At 39.9% G+C, this 16,913-nt stretch overlaps 1 protein-coding gene across 4 annotated transcripts in view; it reads right to left on the bottom strand.

Moving 5' to 3' along the window:
- The window catches only part of FSIP1 (fibrous sheath interacting protein 1), a 222,511-nt gene extending 210,434 nt beyond the window's left edge, over positions 1–12,077 (bottom strand). For all 4 annotated transcript variants that reach the window (XM_045202083.3, XM_024567316.4, XM_045202081.3 and 1 more), the window contains exons 1-2: positions 11,888–12,077; positions 2,655–2,787 (exon numbers count right to left, since the gene is read on the bottom strand). In XM_045202083.3, the coding sequence (XP_045058018.2) occupies positions 2,655–2,780 (126 nt within the window). In that variant the 5' untranslated portion in view covers positions 2,781–2,787; positions 11,888–12,077. The remainder of the gene's footprint in view (positions 1–2,654; positions 2,788–11,887) is intronic.
- Between the last annotated feature and the right edge of the window lie 4,836 nt (positions 12,078–16,913).

Consider the following 16,913-nt stretch of genomic DNA (forward strand, 5'->3'; position numbering starts at 1 on the left):
TCCTCACATAACCAAAAGGACAACAATAAATTTAAAAACAAAAAATAACCAGAACTGCCAGAAAATAAAACTGCATGGAAGTCCAACAACCAAAGAGTTAAAGAAGAAACATTCATCCAGACTGGTAGGAGGGGCAAAGACGGGCAGCTGGGGTGGAGAGGACTCAAGACAAGGAGGTGGTTGGTGGTGCAGGCGGTTCCACATTTGTGTGTGGATAAACTGGGAGGAATAACTGGGGAGCAAGACACAGCACGAAACCCAGGGTTCCAGTGTGGGAAATAAAGCCTCAAAACCTCTGACTGAAAAAACCTGTTGGGGTTGAGATGGCAGAAGAAACTCCCAGTCTCACAGGAGAGTTTGTTGGACAAAACCACAGGGTCCTAGAATGTACACAAACCCACCCACCCGGGAATCAGCCCAGATGGGCCCAGTTTGCTTGTGGGTAGCGGGGGAAGTGACTGAAAGCTGGCAGAGAGCTGAACAGGCGGCATTGTTCCCTCTCAGACCCCTCTCCCCACAGACAGCACCACAACACAGTGAGTGGGTTGCCCTGCTCTGGCAAACACCTAAGGCTCAGCCCCTTACTACGTAGCAGGTGCACCAAAACAAAAAAATATGAAAGAACAGATCAAACTTCCAGAAAAAAATACAACTAAGCAATGAAGAGATAGCCAACCTATCAAATGCAGAGTTCACAACACTGGTAATTGGTTGACTATGGTTGCAAAATAGAGGAAAAAGTGAAGGCTATGAAAAGTGAAATAAATCAACAGTGAAGGGAAGGAAATCAGGATTTGGAGCAGAAGGAAGAAATAAACATTCAACTTGAACAGAATGAAGAAACAAGAATTAAAAAAAAATGAGGAGAGGCTTAGGAACCTCTGGGACAACTTTAAACGTTCCAACATCCAAATCATAAGGGTGCCAGGAGAAGAGGAAGACCAAGAAATTGAAAACTTGTTTGAACAAATAATGAAGGATAACTTCCCCAATCTGGCAAAGGAAATAGACTTCCAGGAAGTCCAGAAAACTCAGAGAGTCCCAAAGAAGCTGGACCCAAGGAGGAACACACCAAGGAACATCATAATTACACTACCCAAGATTAAAGATGAGGAGAGTATCTTAAAAGCAACAAGAAAAAAGCAGACAGTTACCTACAAAGGAATTCTCATAGACTGTCCGTTGATTTCTCAAAAGAAACCTTAAAGGCAAGAAGGGGCTGGAAAGAAGCATTCAAAGTCAGGAAAAATAAGGACCTACATCCAAGATTACTCTATTCAGCAAAGCTTTCATTTAGAATGGAAGGTCAGATAAAGTGCTTCCCAGATAAGGTCAAATTAAAGGAGTTCATCATCACCAAGTCCTTATTATATAAAATGTTAAAGGGACTTATCTAAAAAAAAAAAAAAGAAGAAGAAGATCAAAAATACAAACAGTAAAATGACAACAAACTCACAACTATCAACAACCGAACCTAAAAAAACAAAAATGAACTAAGCAAACAACTAGAACAGGAAGAGAATCACAGAAATGGAAATCACATGGACGGGTATCAGTGAGGAGGGGGTGGGGGGAGAATGGGGGGAAATGTGTAGGGCATAAGAAGCATAAATGGTAGGCACAAAATAGACAGGAGGAGGTTAAGAATAGTATAGGAAATGGAGAAGGCAAAGAACTTATATGTACAACCCATGGACATTAACTAAGGAGGGGAATGCTGGAAGGAGGGGCGTACAGGGCAGAGTGGGTTAAAGGGGAGAAAAAGAATTGGACAATTGTAATAGCATAATCAATAAAATATACTTTAAAAAGTGAAAAAAAAAATTAAAGATATTTCCTTGATAAAAGTTGCTTGCATAATTGGAAAACATAAAAGTCAGTTAATTTTCTGCTAAAATTTTATACTTCATTGTGATTTTTTATAATTTCATGTCTTCTTAGGCTATATTTAAATATGCAAATGAATGGCAGAGTGACAATACGATTGCAAGAGTTAAATGACTGTCATGCCTTTTATGCCACATGTTCAATCTAAATCCATCGTTCTTACTCAGGTAAATGTAAAAGTTTTCCAATATATCATGAGTCTTAAATGTGCAATATTTCTTTTTACTAACCTAATGGCTTAAATGGAGGACCTGAGAGAGTTTTAGGGAAGTAAAATTATTTGTCACGGGGCTTCACCCAAGAACTGTACATATGAAAGGCCTTTTTACATGAGCATGATGTATAATTTTGTGCAACAAATCTACCTTAAATTTTTTAAAAAAGAGAGTATTAAAGAAAAGGAAGTCATGGCCAGATAATACACCTACTAAACATATACCTAGTGGCCTTTAACCAAACTACATTTTTAAAATTAATAAGTCTTTTTCATAGGAAGAGTCCATGCTGGCATAGCAGATATTAGAATATAAAGCTTTCTTACAAAAATAAGCCTCACTCAGGAAAAAAAAGGAGGGGAGGAGGAGGGAAGAGAGATAAAAAAAAGAACCAGCCTTTCTTGTAAAATGATCTAAAGTAAAAATCAAGAAATCTGTGAGTGCTCCCAGCACACTCTCTAAAGAGGAATCTTAAATGTTAACAGCAACCTTCAATATCAAGTGCTAGAGGTCAGGAGCAGGAGTTTAAATCACTCCTAAACAGCAAAGTACCTTGAAGGACACAGGCTCTGGAGAGAGCACCTCCAAAGAAGCACTTGAACATCTGCTCCCAGGACGGGTTCTTGAATGTGAGGCTGGTTTTGAAATTCCATCTAAGTTCCCCTTTATAATATCCATTGATGTCCTGAAACAAAAATTTTAAAGCAAGTTATGACATGTATTTAAATGTTTGATTAGTGTTAATATGCAATTTAGAACCTTTTTATAAGGAGTATGTTGCTACCAAAGTCACACTACCCTAATTTCATGAAAAGATGTCTGTGTCTGTGGGTCATTAAATCTTTATGTCACTGTAGGTGGAAAACATGCTGCCTGGGATGTTAGATTCTGAGAGTGGCTAAAAAGGAAAGCAGAAGTGCCTTAATGTGTCTTAATGGCTTCCAGCGCCTCCAACAGAAATGTTTACTGTGTCCTTGAACTGAGAATACACTCATGGAGCACCACACCTCTCAACCAAGATTCATGTTTTATCATAACGATTGACTGAGGACTCTATTTTCTTCTGGCTTTGCCTTCCTTATTGCAGCCTTTCTCATTCTAGCTCAGGCTTCAGCCCAGTCTTCCCTCCCAGCTCCATTTCTCCTCTTCTCCTTGGTACCACATTTTCATGAAGTACCTACCTCCAGGTCACTGCTCTTTTTCTATCAACCCTCCCCTTCTAAAACTCATGATACTACTTCTGCCCTCTGAATCAACAAAGAGCAAAACCTAGTTTCTCTATCAGGGGACAGACTTTCATTATCTGCCTATATACAAGGTCTGTCCAGCAAGTATCAAGACATAATATGAAAAATAGAAACATTTACTGAAGAAGATACAAGACACAAGAAATATTATACATACGACAATTACACTTCAGTCTCCTTCAAAGTAGGCACCTTGGGACCTCACACAGTTCTCCCAATTGCCATCAGCTGCCCCATCATATTTTCCTGAATCTCATCAATGGTCTGATCTCTCTTCCCTTTCAAAGGTGATTTTAGTTTTGGGAAAAGCCAGAAGTCTCAGGGCACCAAATCTGGGCTGTAGGGGGGCCTGAGTCACCTGGGTGATTTGATGTTTCACCAAAAAACTCTGCATAAGATGTGATGCATGAGCAGCATGTTATTGTGATGAAGCTGCCAATCACCAGTTGCCCACAGCTGTGGCCTTCTGAATCATCCAAATAGTTTCCACAGAGGAATGTTCAACCTTAACACAAAATTTGATGCAGACTCGTTGCTTTACTTGCTCAGTCATTTTGAATGCAACAGCCACAGAGTACACATGCTCACTCAGTGGTGTCTACCGCCCCCACCACCGACTAGTACTGTGAAGTCATCATTGTTCAGGCATACACATTCCAGTCTACACTCCTTGGCTGCCAGGTTACACTGATGTCATGCAAACTGTTCTCGTTATATTAACAATGGCTGGACTTTTTCCAGACAGACCTCATACATCACCAATTTCTTTAACTATTTTCTGTGTGACACCATCGACAAGTTTCTCATCACTCTGGCTGCTCTATTCCCAGCACTGCTTTCTGAAGCAGGAAATATTAGGCAAGGTGGTTTAAACTAGTGGGAGAACTTAGGTATTGCAGGCACGTTGATCCTTCCAACTGTGCCATAGATCGGGACCATTCCAGATGTATTGGATGATGTATGGGTGTTATGCATGCTAAATATAATTGAAGAAATAGGGAGAATTCCAGATTTTGCCTTCTTGATACTTAGCTTTTATGTGAATGAGCATCATCCAACAAATTTTTTTCTAAATTCCTATCAATTATGAACGAAACCATTTCTCTATAACAAAACAGAAGAAAGGCAATTGCATCTGGCTCAGCAAGTGTAACAATGTCCTCTCCTTACCCTACAAAATGATTCCTCTTTCTCTGTTTTGAACAGCATAGGCAGAGCACAGGGAAGTTCTAGACACAGGAGGAAGCACAAACATAAACAACTCGATGCTTCTCTAAGGCAGGCAGAGGGACAATATGATTTGGTCTCCAACCATTCAGTGTGACAAAGCTGATGCTTAAGGGACCAGTAGTTCAACTCTGTCCATCTCAGCAAATGAAAAAGGTGTTGATCCCACTGTTACTCAAACTCTGCAAAAGGGTTTGGGCTCAGGAAGGCACTGACATTATTTTTGTGGAATGAAAGATCACCCTGGCCCGTCATGTCACAATCAAAAGGCATAAGGCACTGAAAGGCCAAATGTCTTCTGGTGCCCTAAGCAGCTGTCAGTGAAGACTTAGGGCAGCTTAGGGCAGAGGGAGCTGTGAGGTGAAGGCACGAGCAGAGCTGGTATAATGCATGTCAGTAATGGCAGAGGCCCAGGGAACTGTCAGTGATGAGGATCCGCTACAAGGCTCCTGAAATCTTTCAGTTTGCTTTAGAAATCAGTCTATTCTATTATTTTTGCTCCTGAAAATAATAAATTAAATAAAATACAGTTCCCAGGGTGAGTGGGACTGTAACTGACAATCTTTGGATTTGGCCATATAGAAAAAGTGTAGACAAAGGTCATTGCATTAGGATCTTACAGATGGATTTGAGAGTTTGAGAAGAAATCTCAACAGCCACACAGAAGTGCCACAAGAAAAATGAAGCATTGTACACAAAAGAAAGCAATCAAATGATAATAAAATACTTACAATACATAGCACGAAACATTGATTTAACCAAATACTGTGCCTTAATTATATCGAGCGTATGAGGGGAGGAGTATGTAAAAGGAGAGGTAGTAAGAGAAATCTAATCTGTTGTATAGAAAGTCTAAGTGAATGTCCAAAAATTGAGAAAGCCAAATGACAGTTAAAAAAGCACCATATTTACAAGTACAGATGGTTGCCTCTGGAGAATGAGACTAGAGTTTGCTTCTTTCTTTTTTCATTGTAAATGTTATATTACAGTTTGATATGTTTTATTATATTACTTCAATAAAGGTAAAACCTAATTTTAAAAATAATAATATAAAATATGAAATCTCCAGGGGCTTGAAGGAAATGTAAAGATAATTTACATAATTATGAGGTTAATGGCTTATCAAGCATGACATAAAGAGCATAAAACGGAAGAGACTAATAGATTTGGTTACTGTTTAATGCTCTTGAGTGTCAAACCCTGCCCCCAAAACACACTTTAAATTAAATTAAAAGGCACCTGAGAAACTGGGGAAAATGTATACAACATAAATGATACACAAAAGTTAATAAATTCACATATTTAAAGAGATTTTATCAATAAATAAGAAAAAGAAACATTCCAATAGAAAACTGATTAAGATCATAAACAAGAAATTCACATGCCCCCCCCAAATTGTCAGTATCTTCTAAAGAAAAAACAAGCCCAATATCCCTAATTACAGAAATATACAGAAAGGAACCTGAAAGAAGATCACAAGTCAAAGAAGTAACAGAGGTGGGTTACAGATTGATAGGCATGGATGTTCTGGTGTCCTTTTTTTTTTTTTTTTTTTTTTTTTTACTTTTTGCTTATCTGTATTTCTGGTTTTCTTTTAAGTATATCTTGAATTTATAATTAAAGAATTTATGATAAAAATTTTCTAGAATATATTAAAGTATATTTAAAAATAAATAAAAGTCACCTATTATTCATCATCCTGAGCTAAATATTGTTGACACATTTCCATTTTGAGCTATGTCTGTTCAACAAAATTGGACTTGTAATTTCTCACTTAACATTGCAGGATGGGCATATTCTTATTACATTAAAGATTACATTAAAATAGAATATTATTTACTTCATGATATACCATTAAATAAATGGATATATGACCAGATTCTAAATTGTAACAAGTCACTATAAACATGTACAAAATTTGTATACCATTCATTTCAAACAAGATTAAACTTTTTCACACAGCCTTGTGAGAAATGCAACTATCAGGGATAATTTAAAACCAAAATGGGGACACATGGCTGCTGTGAGCTGATATTTCTTGCATGAATGGAAGAATCAAAAGAAAATGAATCCTCCTCTGGCTAGTAACAATGAATAGCCAACCTAAAGGAAAAAAAGTAGCTTTACATTTATTTTTATGATTTTAATGCCTAAAAAATTATTTCATGGTAGTATTTTTAACTTTATATACTTATTATATAAGAAATACTTGCCCAGACTTCTGGTCAAGATGGAGGCATAGGTAAACACACCTCACCTCCTCAAACAAGTACAGGGTCTGGCAGAATTAACACCTGCTTGAGTGTGGTTGGTAGGGTAATAATATGAGTGTAATAATTTATAGTTCTTAATTTGAATGTTTCACCTAAAATGTCATATGGTGTGCTTGAGTGTCATATTGTTACGTTACATAATTACATGCTTGTGATTGTATAAAAGAAGATTTTGTAATAAAAAAGGGGTGTTATTTGTGCCATACCCTGTATAGCAAAAAATACGACTATAAAACAAATATCACCCAGAATTGTCAGAAAATCAAGCTGTATGGAAGTCCAACAATCAAAGATTTTAAGAAGCCATATTCATCTAGGCAGGTAGGAGGGGCAGAGACATGCAGAGAGCAGAGAGGTACAGAGAGGTGGATAGGAACGCTGAGGTGCAAAAACACGGAACAGGTGGCCCTACATCCATATGTGGTAGATAAAAACCGGGAGGGGTACCTTAGGAGTGAGGGATCCCAGCCCCAGACCAGACCACCCAGCCCAGGGTTCTAGCACCAGGAAGATAAGCCCCCGTAACTTCTGGCTGTAAAAACCAGTGGAGGTTGGAGTGGTGGAAGAAACTGCAGGATTCTCAAGAGACTCCTCTTAAGGGTCTGCAGTGAACTTAGGACTCATGCAGACCCACCCATTCTGGGAGTCAGTACCAGGGCAACAGCTGGAAGGGCATCAATGTCATATGGGGAGAAAGTGAAGTGACTGGTGATGGGTCAAGTGCTGGGAGACAGCTTCCTCCCGGACAAAACTCCAGAGGCAAGGCAGCACCATTTTCCCCTCTCTGAGCCCTCCCTCAACACAGAGCAACAGAGCAGTGACATGGGTTGCCCCACCCTAGTGATTACCTAAGGTTCCACAATCCAACTCATGGGTATGCTGTTCTACAATAGGCCCTGCTACTAAGGGAGTCAAAGCAGCTCTACATGATACACAGAAACAAACACAGGGGGGCTGCCAAAAGGAGGAGACAAAGAAATATAGCTCAAAAGAAAGAAGAGAACAAAACCCCAGAAGAAGAACTAACAGAAACGGAGATGAACAACCTGTCAGATGCACAGTTCAAAACACTGGTTATCAGGATGCTCCAGGAACTCACTGGGTACTTCAACAGCATTAAAAAAAAAAAAAAAAAGCCAGGCAGAAATGAAGGTTATATTAAGTGAAATTTTAAAAAAACAAAAACAAAAAGCTATAGGAAGGGGATGAAGCCGAGAATCAAATCAACAATTTGGAACACAAGGAAGAAAAAAGCATTCGATAAGAACAGCAGGAAGAAAAAAGAATTCAAAAAACGAGGATAGGCTCTGGGACATCTTTAAACATACCAACATCTGAATCATAGGGGAGCTGGAAGGAGAAGAGGAAGGGCAAGAAATTGAAAACTTATTTGAAAAAATAATGAAAGAAAATTTCCCTAATCTGGTGAAGGAAATAGACATACAAGTCCAGGCAGCACAGTGACTCCCAAACAAGATGGACCCAAACAAAACCACACCAACACACATCGTAATCAAAATGCCAAAGGTTAAAAATAAAGAGAGAATCTTAAAAAATACAAGAGTAAAGCAGAAAGTTACCTATAAAGAAGTTCCCATAAGACTTTCAGCTGATTTCTCAAAAGAAACATTGCAGGCTAGAAGGTACTGGCAAGAAGTATTCGAAGTGATGAAAAGCAAAGACCTACAATCTAGATTACTCTACCCAGCAAAGTTATCATTTAGAATTGAAAGGCAGATAAAGTGTTTCCCAGACAAGGTAAAACTAAAGGAGTTGATCATCACCAAGCCCTAATTATATGAAATGCTAAAGGGAATTATAGAAGAAAAAGAAGAAGATCAAAACAATGAACATTAAAATGGCAATAAATTCACAACTATCAATAATTGAATCTAAATAACAAACTAAGCAAACAAGCAGAATCATAGATAAGGAGATCATCTGGAGGGTTATCAGTTGGGAGAGGGAAGGGGGAGAATGGAGGTAAAGGTGTAGGGATTAAGAAGCTGACTGGTTGAAGGGACAGTGAGAATCCTCCCTGTTTATGCCCGAGCCAGGACCTTTATTGTAGGAATGAAATTCAGGCATGCTGTCTCCCAGGGAGAACTGGCCCTTCTCCCTGGGAGGTGAGTACTTTTAATACTTAACTGTTCCTTTGGGGAGAACTGGGCCTTCTCCCAGAAGGACCTGTTGGTTAGTTAAGTCACACAAGGCCCTTGGCACGTAGCCCGACACTTTTGTCTAAAAGATATTTAACCATAGCCCCCAAAGTAAGACCATGGAATCTCACCCGAGGGTAGGACGCTCTGCTCAGATCTTTCCCAGATGGACCCCAACTGCTATCTCCGGGGTTCCCCAGCGTCTATGCTCAGGTGTTGGTGAACTCCCATCTGGTGATGTATGATCTTGATTCTTGCTTTCGCTTTGCTCTCACTTAATAAAATGTTTAGTTATTCATACTTGACTTGGGGTTTTTATTGTCTGTGAATCTGAACCTCCAAAGTAAGTGGCCACGATCTTGTATGTGCCCCCTAACAGCACAGAAGCACAAGCTGGTAGGTACAAAATAGACAGGGAGATGTTAAGAGCAATGAAGGAAACAAAGAAGCCAAAGAACTTATATGCATGACCCATGAGCATGAACTAAGGAGGAGGACTGCTGGAGGGGAGGGGGGTACTGGATGGGGGCAAAAGGGGAAAAATGGACAACTGTACTAGCATAATCAATAAAATGTAGTTTTTAAAAACATACTTGCCCATGAGAGGGAAGGAATCAAATGTAACTGAAGAATACAAACATCTTTAAAGTCCAAATTCCCCTTGCCCCAAGAATCACTACTAATAGATTTTTGTAGGTCTCATTTCTTAGGCCTATGCAAATTTTCTACCCTTTATACCAACCTACTGTTCCATAGTACAAATAAGTGGTACTGCACAAATAAATGCTTTGCAGCTTGCTTTTTCACACTTAATATATTTCAGAGACTTTAGTGTCTCATACAGATATGATTCATATTTTTTAAGGTTTTGTTTATTTATTTTTAGAGAGGGGGAAGGGAAGGAGAAAGAGAGGAAGAGAAACATCACACATCTATCAATTGCCTCTCATTTGAGCTCCAACCTCAAGATGGGCCCTGTAATCCAGCATGTGCCCTGACAGGGAATTGAACTGGTGACCTTTGGCTTTACGAGACAATGCCCAACCAACTGAGCCACACAGGTCAGGGCAGATGTAGCATTTTTTAATTAGCTCAATTAAATTGAATATGGAGTATTTGCTATTAAAAGCAGTACAGAAATTCACACAAAATAGATAACAGACCTGAAAAAAACTTTCCCTGATATATGTGTGACTATGGGTTAGGCAAAGATTTATTAGATACGAAATTTGTCAGCATGATTCAAAATAAAATATTGATTGAAATGTATCAAAATTTAAAATTTCTGATCTTCAAAAGGCACTGTTAAGAAAAGGAAAACAGTATGGATTTGAGAATATCATGCTAAGCAAAATATGTCATACAAAGTTAAAAAAAAAGAAAAAGGAAAACAAAACCCAAATATTGAGAAAAATATTTGCAAAACACATGCCTGACAAAGGACTTGTGTCCAGAATACATAAAGTCGCAGCAAGATCCAATAAGAAGAAAAAAGATTTGATCACACAGACCACCAAGGATGTGTGGATGGCAAACCAGTACATGAGATGTCCATCATTAGTCACCAAAGAAATGAGAATTCAAACCACATTGAATACCACCACACATTCAAGTGGTGAAAAGGTTTTTTTTAAGCTAACAATGCCATATGCTGTCAAAATTGGGGAGTAACTGGAACTTTCATATATTGCTTGTGAGAATGCAAAATAGGACACCCATGTTGCAGAACTGCTTGGTAGCTCCTTATTAAGTTAAACATACACTTACCATATGACTCCACAATCTCATTCCTAGGTATGATTAGTCACCCGAGATATGAAACTTATATTCACACTTAAACCTGTACATGAATGTTTATAGTAGCTTCACTAATAATTGTCAAAAACTAAAACAATCCAAAAGTCCCTCCAACTAGGGTACATCCATACAAAGCAATACTACACAGCAAAATAAGGGAACAATTGATAAGGGAACAAAACATGGACGAACCTCAGCTGCGCTATACTAAATTGAAAGCAGCCAGATTCAAAAGGCTCTGTCGTGTTGGGCCAGTTACAGGACATTCTGGAATACACAGAACTGTAGGGAAAATGAGGAGTGGTGCCAGGGCTGGGGGCAGGAGGGGTCAGCTACAAAAGGGTACTAGGGGATTTGGGGGAAATGATGGAATTGTTCTGTATTTTGATTGTTGTGGCAATTATGTGTTTGTCAAAGCTCATTGAGCTGCACATTAAAAGGGTGGATTTTACCGTATATAAAGTTTACCTTAATTTTAACTTAAACTTTTTTACAAAGCTTTGTGTAGTTGTATTTATATACCCAGAAGATACAAATTGCATAAAGAACACTTGAGTTTCAAATTCTGGTAGTCTGCCAAATTGTTCTGCAAAAGCATTGTACCAAATCACACTGCTGCCAATAGGTATGACGAAAGGAAAGTCTCTTTCCCCACACTGAACTGGGGTCGACCTATTTAACCTCAAAGCTTTTTCCATTTGTCAATCTGATGCCAAAAGGTTTCTGGAGTTTGACTTCCACTGCTCTAATTACGAGAGAAGCTGAACCTCTAGTTAATGGTTGCGGGCCACCTTTTATTTTTACTTTTTCGCTGAAATGCCTATTTGCATAGTTTGCCAATTATGGTCTATTTTAAGTGGCTGGTGATTGGTTTTTAATATAAATTCCAGGATGTTGGTCAGACTCAGCTCCCAGGCATGCCCTCCCCAACCCCCGGAGACCGCCCTCCGGCCTCCCACTGGCCCTGCCCCTCTGCCTAACAGCCAGTGTCCGGGCCCAGGGGCCTGACCCGACTGCGCTCCGCTCACTCATTGGCTTTGCGCTGGGCTAGGAGCCAGCTTGTAACTTGTGCAGTTCCTCACCTTCCCGGAGGAAACTCTGGGAGCTAGACGCCAGTCATCAGAGAACGGAGGGCTCACAGGCGCACCGCTGACACTCGCAGCGTCACCCACTGTCCCCCAAAAAGGATGGGGGTCTTTCCTACTACCACAGCTACTCTGGAGGTAAAAGGAGCTGCGGAGCCAAAGCGCCCCTGCTTCTGAGAACGCTGTTCCCCTGGCAACCAGAGACACGAAGCTTCCAGTCTCGCGATAAGAAAAAATGGGTGTACCATCCGGACTTGAGACGTGGGGGTCAGGGGCAGCGAGGAGTTGACGGCACCCCAGGACCTGGGACAGCTCAACTGTCTCCTCGCCGTTCCCGGAGGACTGTGTGGGTAGAGACTGGTTTGTTCAGATTTAGGTTGAATTAGAAACGAGGATGTCTGGGTGCTTGTCTGGCTCTCCCCTCACAATCAATATGGTACGCGCCCTGCAGGTCCGCCACCCTCTCTGGGCTCACTTTGTCCTCCTTTGTGATGGGGATGGTAAGATTCCTTGCTCACCAGATTCTTGTGCATCTCAAAAAGATCATGTATGTGAAGTTCTTGGTATAGTTTGAATGCCATGTAAATTAAAAATAGTAGTTACACAAATTGGGCTACAGTCCAAAAGGTGTAAAATAGCCCCAGTTGCTATTAGTCTTTTCCCTGCTTCTAGGTGCATGAGACTCATGGAGTCCACAAACTGATTTTCGTTATCCGTAGTGCAATGAAATATCTGCTTTTTTTTTTTTTCAGTCTGAACGGTACTTTACAGTTTACAGTGCATTTTCATATACTTGGCCCCTTTATTCTCATTTTAGGTAGGTATTTTTAAAGTGTTTTTCAGTAGAGCAAATAGACAAAGGTTAAGTGCGTTACTCAGAGAGCCACAACTCCAATCTAGGGCAGTGCTGGCTGGCTGTAAATACGTCCATATGCAGCTAAATCCTGCATTTCTATCTCCAGCTCAGACTTCTCCCCTGAAGTCCACATTCTTGTATCTGACTGTGGCATGTCCATGTAGACACCTCCACCTAGATGTAAGAAGCATATCAAACTTAGCATGACAAAAAAACAATCTTCACGGTCCCCTCCACCACCACAAACCTATTATCCATCTCGGTAAAAGGTTACTCCTTCCTGCCAGGCTCAGACGGAAAACCTTGAAGTATCTTCCATCCTCCTCCTCTCACACCCTAGATCAGGTATCAATCCTAGCAGCTCTCCATCCGGCAGCAGTGGGGCCTGCTTGAGTGTGGTTGGTAGGGTAAGAATATGGGTGTAATAATTTATAGTTTTAATTTGAATATTTCACCTAAAATGGCATAAGGTGTGTTTGACTGTGACATTGTTACAGAATTACATGCTTATGATTGTGTAATAAAAGATTTTGTACTAAGAAGGGGCATTGTTTGTGCCGGACCCTCTATATCCAGAATCCAACCACTTCTCGCTGCCTTCAGTGCTTCCATCCTGCCATCGTCTTAACTTGACTTTTGCAGCTGCCTTCCTCCCCCCGACTACTTTCAAACAGTACCCCGAATGATGCTCTCAACACCTAAGTCAAACCATGTCACTCTCCGCTGAGGACTCTCCGTGGCTCCCCATTTCTCACAGCATCCTTACGGTGCCCCCACCAGTCCTGCAGGAGCGGGCCCTCCACTTTCAGACCTCCAGTCCTATCCTCCTTCCCTGGTCACGTTAGTCCAGCCTCTCTGTCCTCCTTGTCAGTGTTTCTACGCAAGAATTTCTTCCCCGTGTTTCTCAGGAAATTTATGTTTTTCCAAATTAAAAAAAAATCAGTTGAGAAATCAGGAAAATGGGAGAAACTATTCTAATTCTCCTATGAGAATTAAACCTTAACAATCTACATAGAGATGTTACTGAAGAAATCATCTGACAACAAGTTAAAAGCAAGAGCTTTTGAGAAGTTGAGGCCAACATTCCAGAATCTGGGACAGGAGCACCTGGGAGAGATACAGTCACAATCTGACTGCTTGGAGCTGGAGCTATATTGTAAGTGTGCGTTCCTGGCCCTGTCTGTTGCTTAACAAGGAAACAGTCTTGCAAATAATATAAATATTTAGAAGTTAATACTCATTGTATACTTTATGCAAATTCTATGGTGTTCTAAGAAATAAGTTTTGATTCAAAATAAGTCCTTGAATTGGCATTTTCTAACTCATGATTCTGAGAAGAGCCGTTAACTGTGCTTGGAGATGTGTATGTTACATTATTCAAACGGCTCCCAGTGATGTTCTCTGTGTTCTCCAGTATTTGACATTTGCTATAGGCAACAATTCTTATAAATACTTTTAAATTTAAGAGTTCTTATATTTTAAACAAGTGCGTCAGAAGGTCATGATAACAAGTAAAGAATATGAAGAGAGTTGGAAGTATTTTAGAATAACTTAAGATTTTGAGAACTCCTGGCAGTTTTGATTCTTTAATATCTGTTGGGAATTTGGAAACACTATTCCTTGTTCTCCAATATGAATAACCACCTTCGCAACACACACACACACACACACACACACACACACACACACTCACACCCCAGCTGCTTCCTCTGCCTGGAATAGAGTTCCCCAGCTATCCATGTGGCTGGCTTCCTCTCTTTGCTCAGGTAGCTTTTTCAGGTGACCTTTCCTGACCACCCTATTTAAAAGAGCCCTCCCCCTCTCAACATTTCTTATTCTCTGTTCCCTTGACCCTGCTTTACTTTTTTTATGAGGAGAGATGCCATTGTTTGGATTCTGATACTAAATAGCTGGGTGACCCAAGAGTCTAACAGGCTCCCAGGTGATGCCAATATTTGTGGCCAACTGACCATTTTGAGTAAAGAGCAGATAATCTCCAAATGCCTGCGCAATTCCGTAGTCCTGAATAAAGGCCATTCTTTCCATTTTGACAATTCATGATGCTCATAGGAAATAACACATTTCAGCCACCATCATTCCGTGCACCAAAAGGCCACAGGCTTGATCCCTGGCCAGGTGTGTCTGGGAGGCAACCAACCCGTATCTGTCTATCATCTATCTCTTTCTCTGTCTCTCTCTTAAAATATTCCTGGGTGATGATTAAAAAAGAAAAGAAAACAACACATTTAAAAACAACAAATTAAAATCAGGGCTATGATCAGTGACCCTGATTAACTGGTGTTTTCATTTTTTAATTGTAGCTTCTAAAATATTTGCAACATAAGATAAAGCAAGTGGAAAGAAAATTCAGGCTCAATGAAAACTTAGTTTCTTCACTGTCACCTTTCCAAACTAAGTCCCCACTGATTACATTTTGCTTAAAACACATTTTATCTTGGATTGCTTTCTGTTTATTTACCTCCTGCTACTTCCCTTTTGCAAAGTGCTGAGAAGCTGGTGTGCCTTGAGGGAAAACTTTAATGAATTGCATTTGTTGTGTTTCAGTACAGAATAAATTGTGTCTTTGTTTTTAATTTTCTAAAACACTCGCGTCAGCTCTTGCAGGTGACACCCTCAAAACAAATTACATCCGGATGTAGTCAGAGAACACCATATGTTTCTATGCTGTGTTCGGAAATAGCATGTTCAAAACCCCCAAACATATTCTAGGCAGTATTTTTTCTTCCAAAATAATTCATAAAGATTTCTTCTAGAGTCAAGATATTTTAAGCTAAAATTCCTCTGGTCTCATTCCAGGTTGGGGACATATGGCAGTGTTGGTTTCAGAGTTGGTTTTGTTTTTGTTTTCAATCTCTCTCTGTTCTTGGTGTTCTCCTTCTGAGCAGAGTCAGATTTTGAATGAATGAGTGAGAGCCCACATTGTATTCCATCTGGGCTGCAACCACCCTCCCAGTCTCGTGGCCCCAAATTCCTTTTTCTCACCATAAGCTTCAGCCAAACGCAACAACACGTTAGAAGAGGAACCTCATTAAGCCTCACAGAATCTACAAACTAGATTATATAGTCCTCTCTTGAAGGGCAGTTTAAAGTGTGTGCCATTGGACAGTTTCCACCTCCAGCGAGTCTATGGCTTAGTGTTATTTAAAAACGCTGTTTAGGACATGCTATAGATGCATTATTTCACTTCATGACATCTGATGAGGCAGCACTATTACTACCCAGGTTTATAGTTGAGAAGCAGAGCACATAGGTGTTAAGTAATTTTTCCAAAGTATTTCAGGAGTGAATTGACCCTGGGATTCCAACCCAAGTTCCAAGATTGCTATCTTCTCCTCACTGAACTGAATTCAAGAAAAGAAGTTATTTGTATCCACTAGGTGGTGCTGGCTGTCTTCTGTTAAAGACAAACTGCAGTCGCTCTTCCAGAAACTCACTTTGCTTGGATTTGAGGTGTGATTCAAGAAACCACTGACCTGAAATATTCTGTATGTTTGAGCTGTGCTTGGGTACATCTTTAAATAGCTATACAAATAGGAAAAGTGAAAATTAGATCTCAAAAAAAAGTGAATTTTTTAAAGTCTCTTGGTACATGTTATAAATATCTAATACCAAATACAATACCATTAGTGACTTTGACAGATTGAAGCCCTCCCATAGACATGAGAAGAAGTCCGTGCTTTATTTCATTACCGCTTTTACACCAGCTGCACTCCCTCCCGCACCTCCCAATCCTGCTTGGCCAAAATACGATCCATGTCATCAAGACTCATGAACAGGAAAGTGAAGAAAGCCTTAAGGAACAAAAATCAGGTTCTGGAACAGGTAATCCTATCTTTATTCAAATAAAAATGCACTTTAAGTTTAGTATGTGCCTAGTATGTTTTTAGTACTTAAAAGGCTATATAATAAATCTGCTAAAAATGGGCTCTCAGATTGTGTTACCCATAAGGGTGTTTTCAGTGTTATTTAAAATGTTGATATTAGTCTATTCCCTGATTTAGTAGGTCTGGGGTCCAGCCCCGGAATCTGTATTTTAACAAGTACTTTAATGATTCTTGTGCAGGAGAACCAAGAACATGCTCTTAAAAACAGTGACTTCAAATTGTTCTAAAGGATAAACAGTGAAGAGGTCCCTGCCCTGAGAGG

Source organism: Desmodus rotundus, chromosome 7 (assembly GCF_022682495.2).
Source record: "Desmodus rotundus isolate HL8 chromosome 7, HLdesRot8A.1, whole genome shotgun sequence".
In the NCBI taxonomy this organism is placed as follows: domain Eukaryota; kingdom Metazoa; phylum Chordata; class Mammalia; order Chiroptera; family Phyllostomidae; genus Desmodus; species Desmodus rotundus.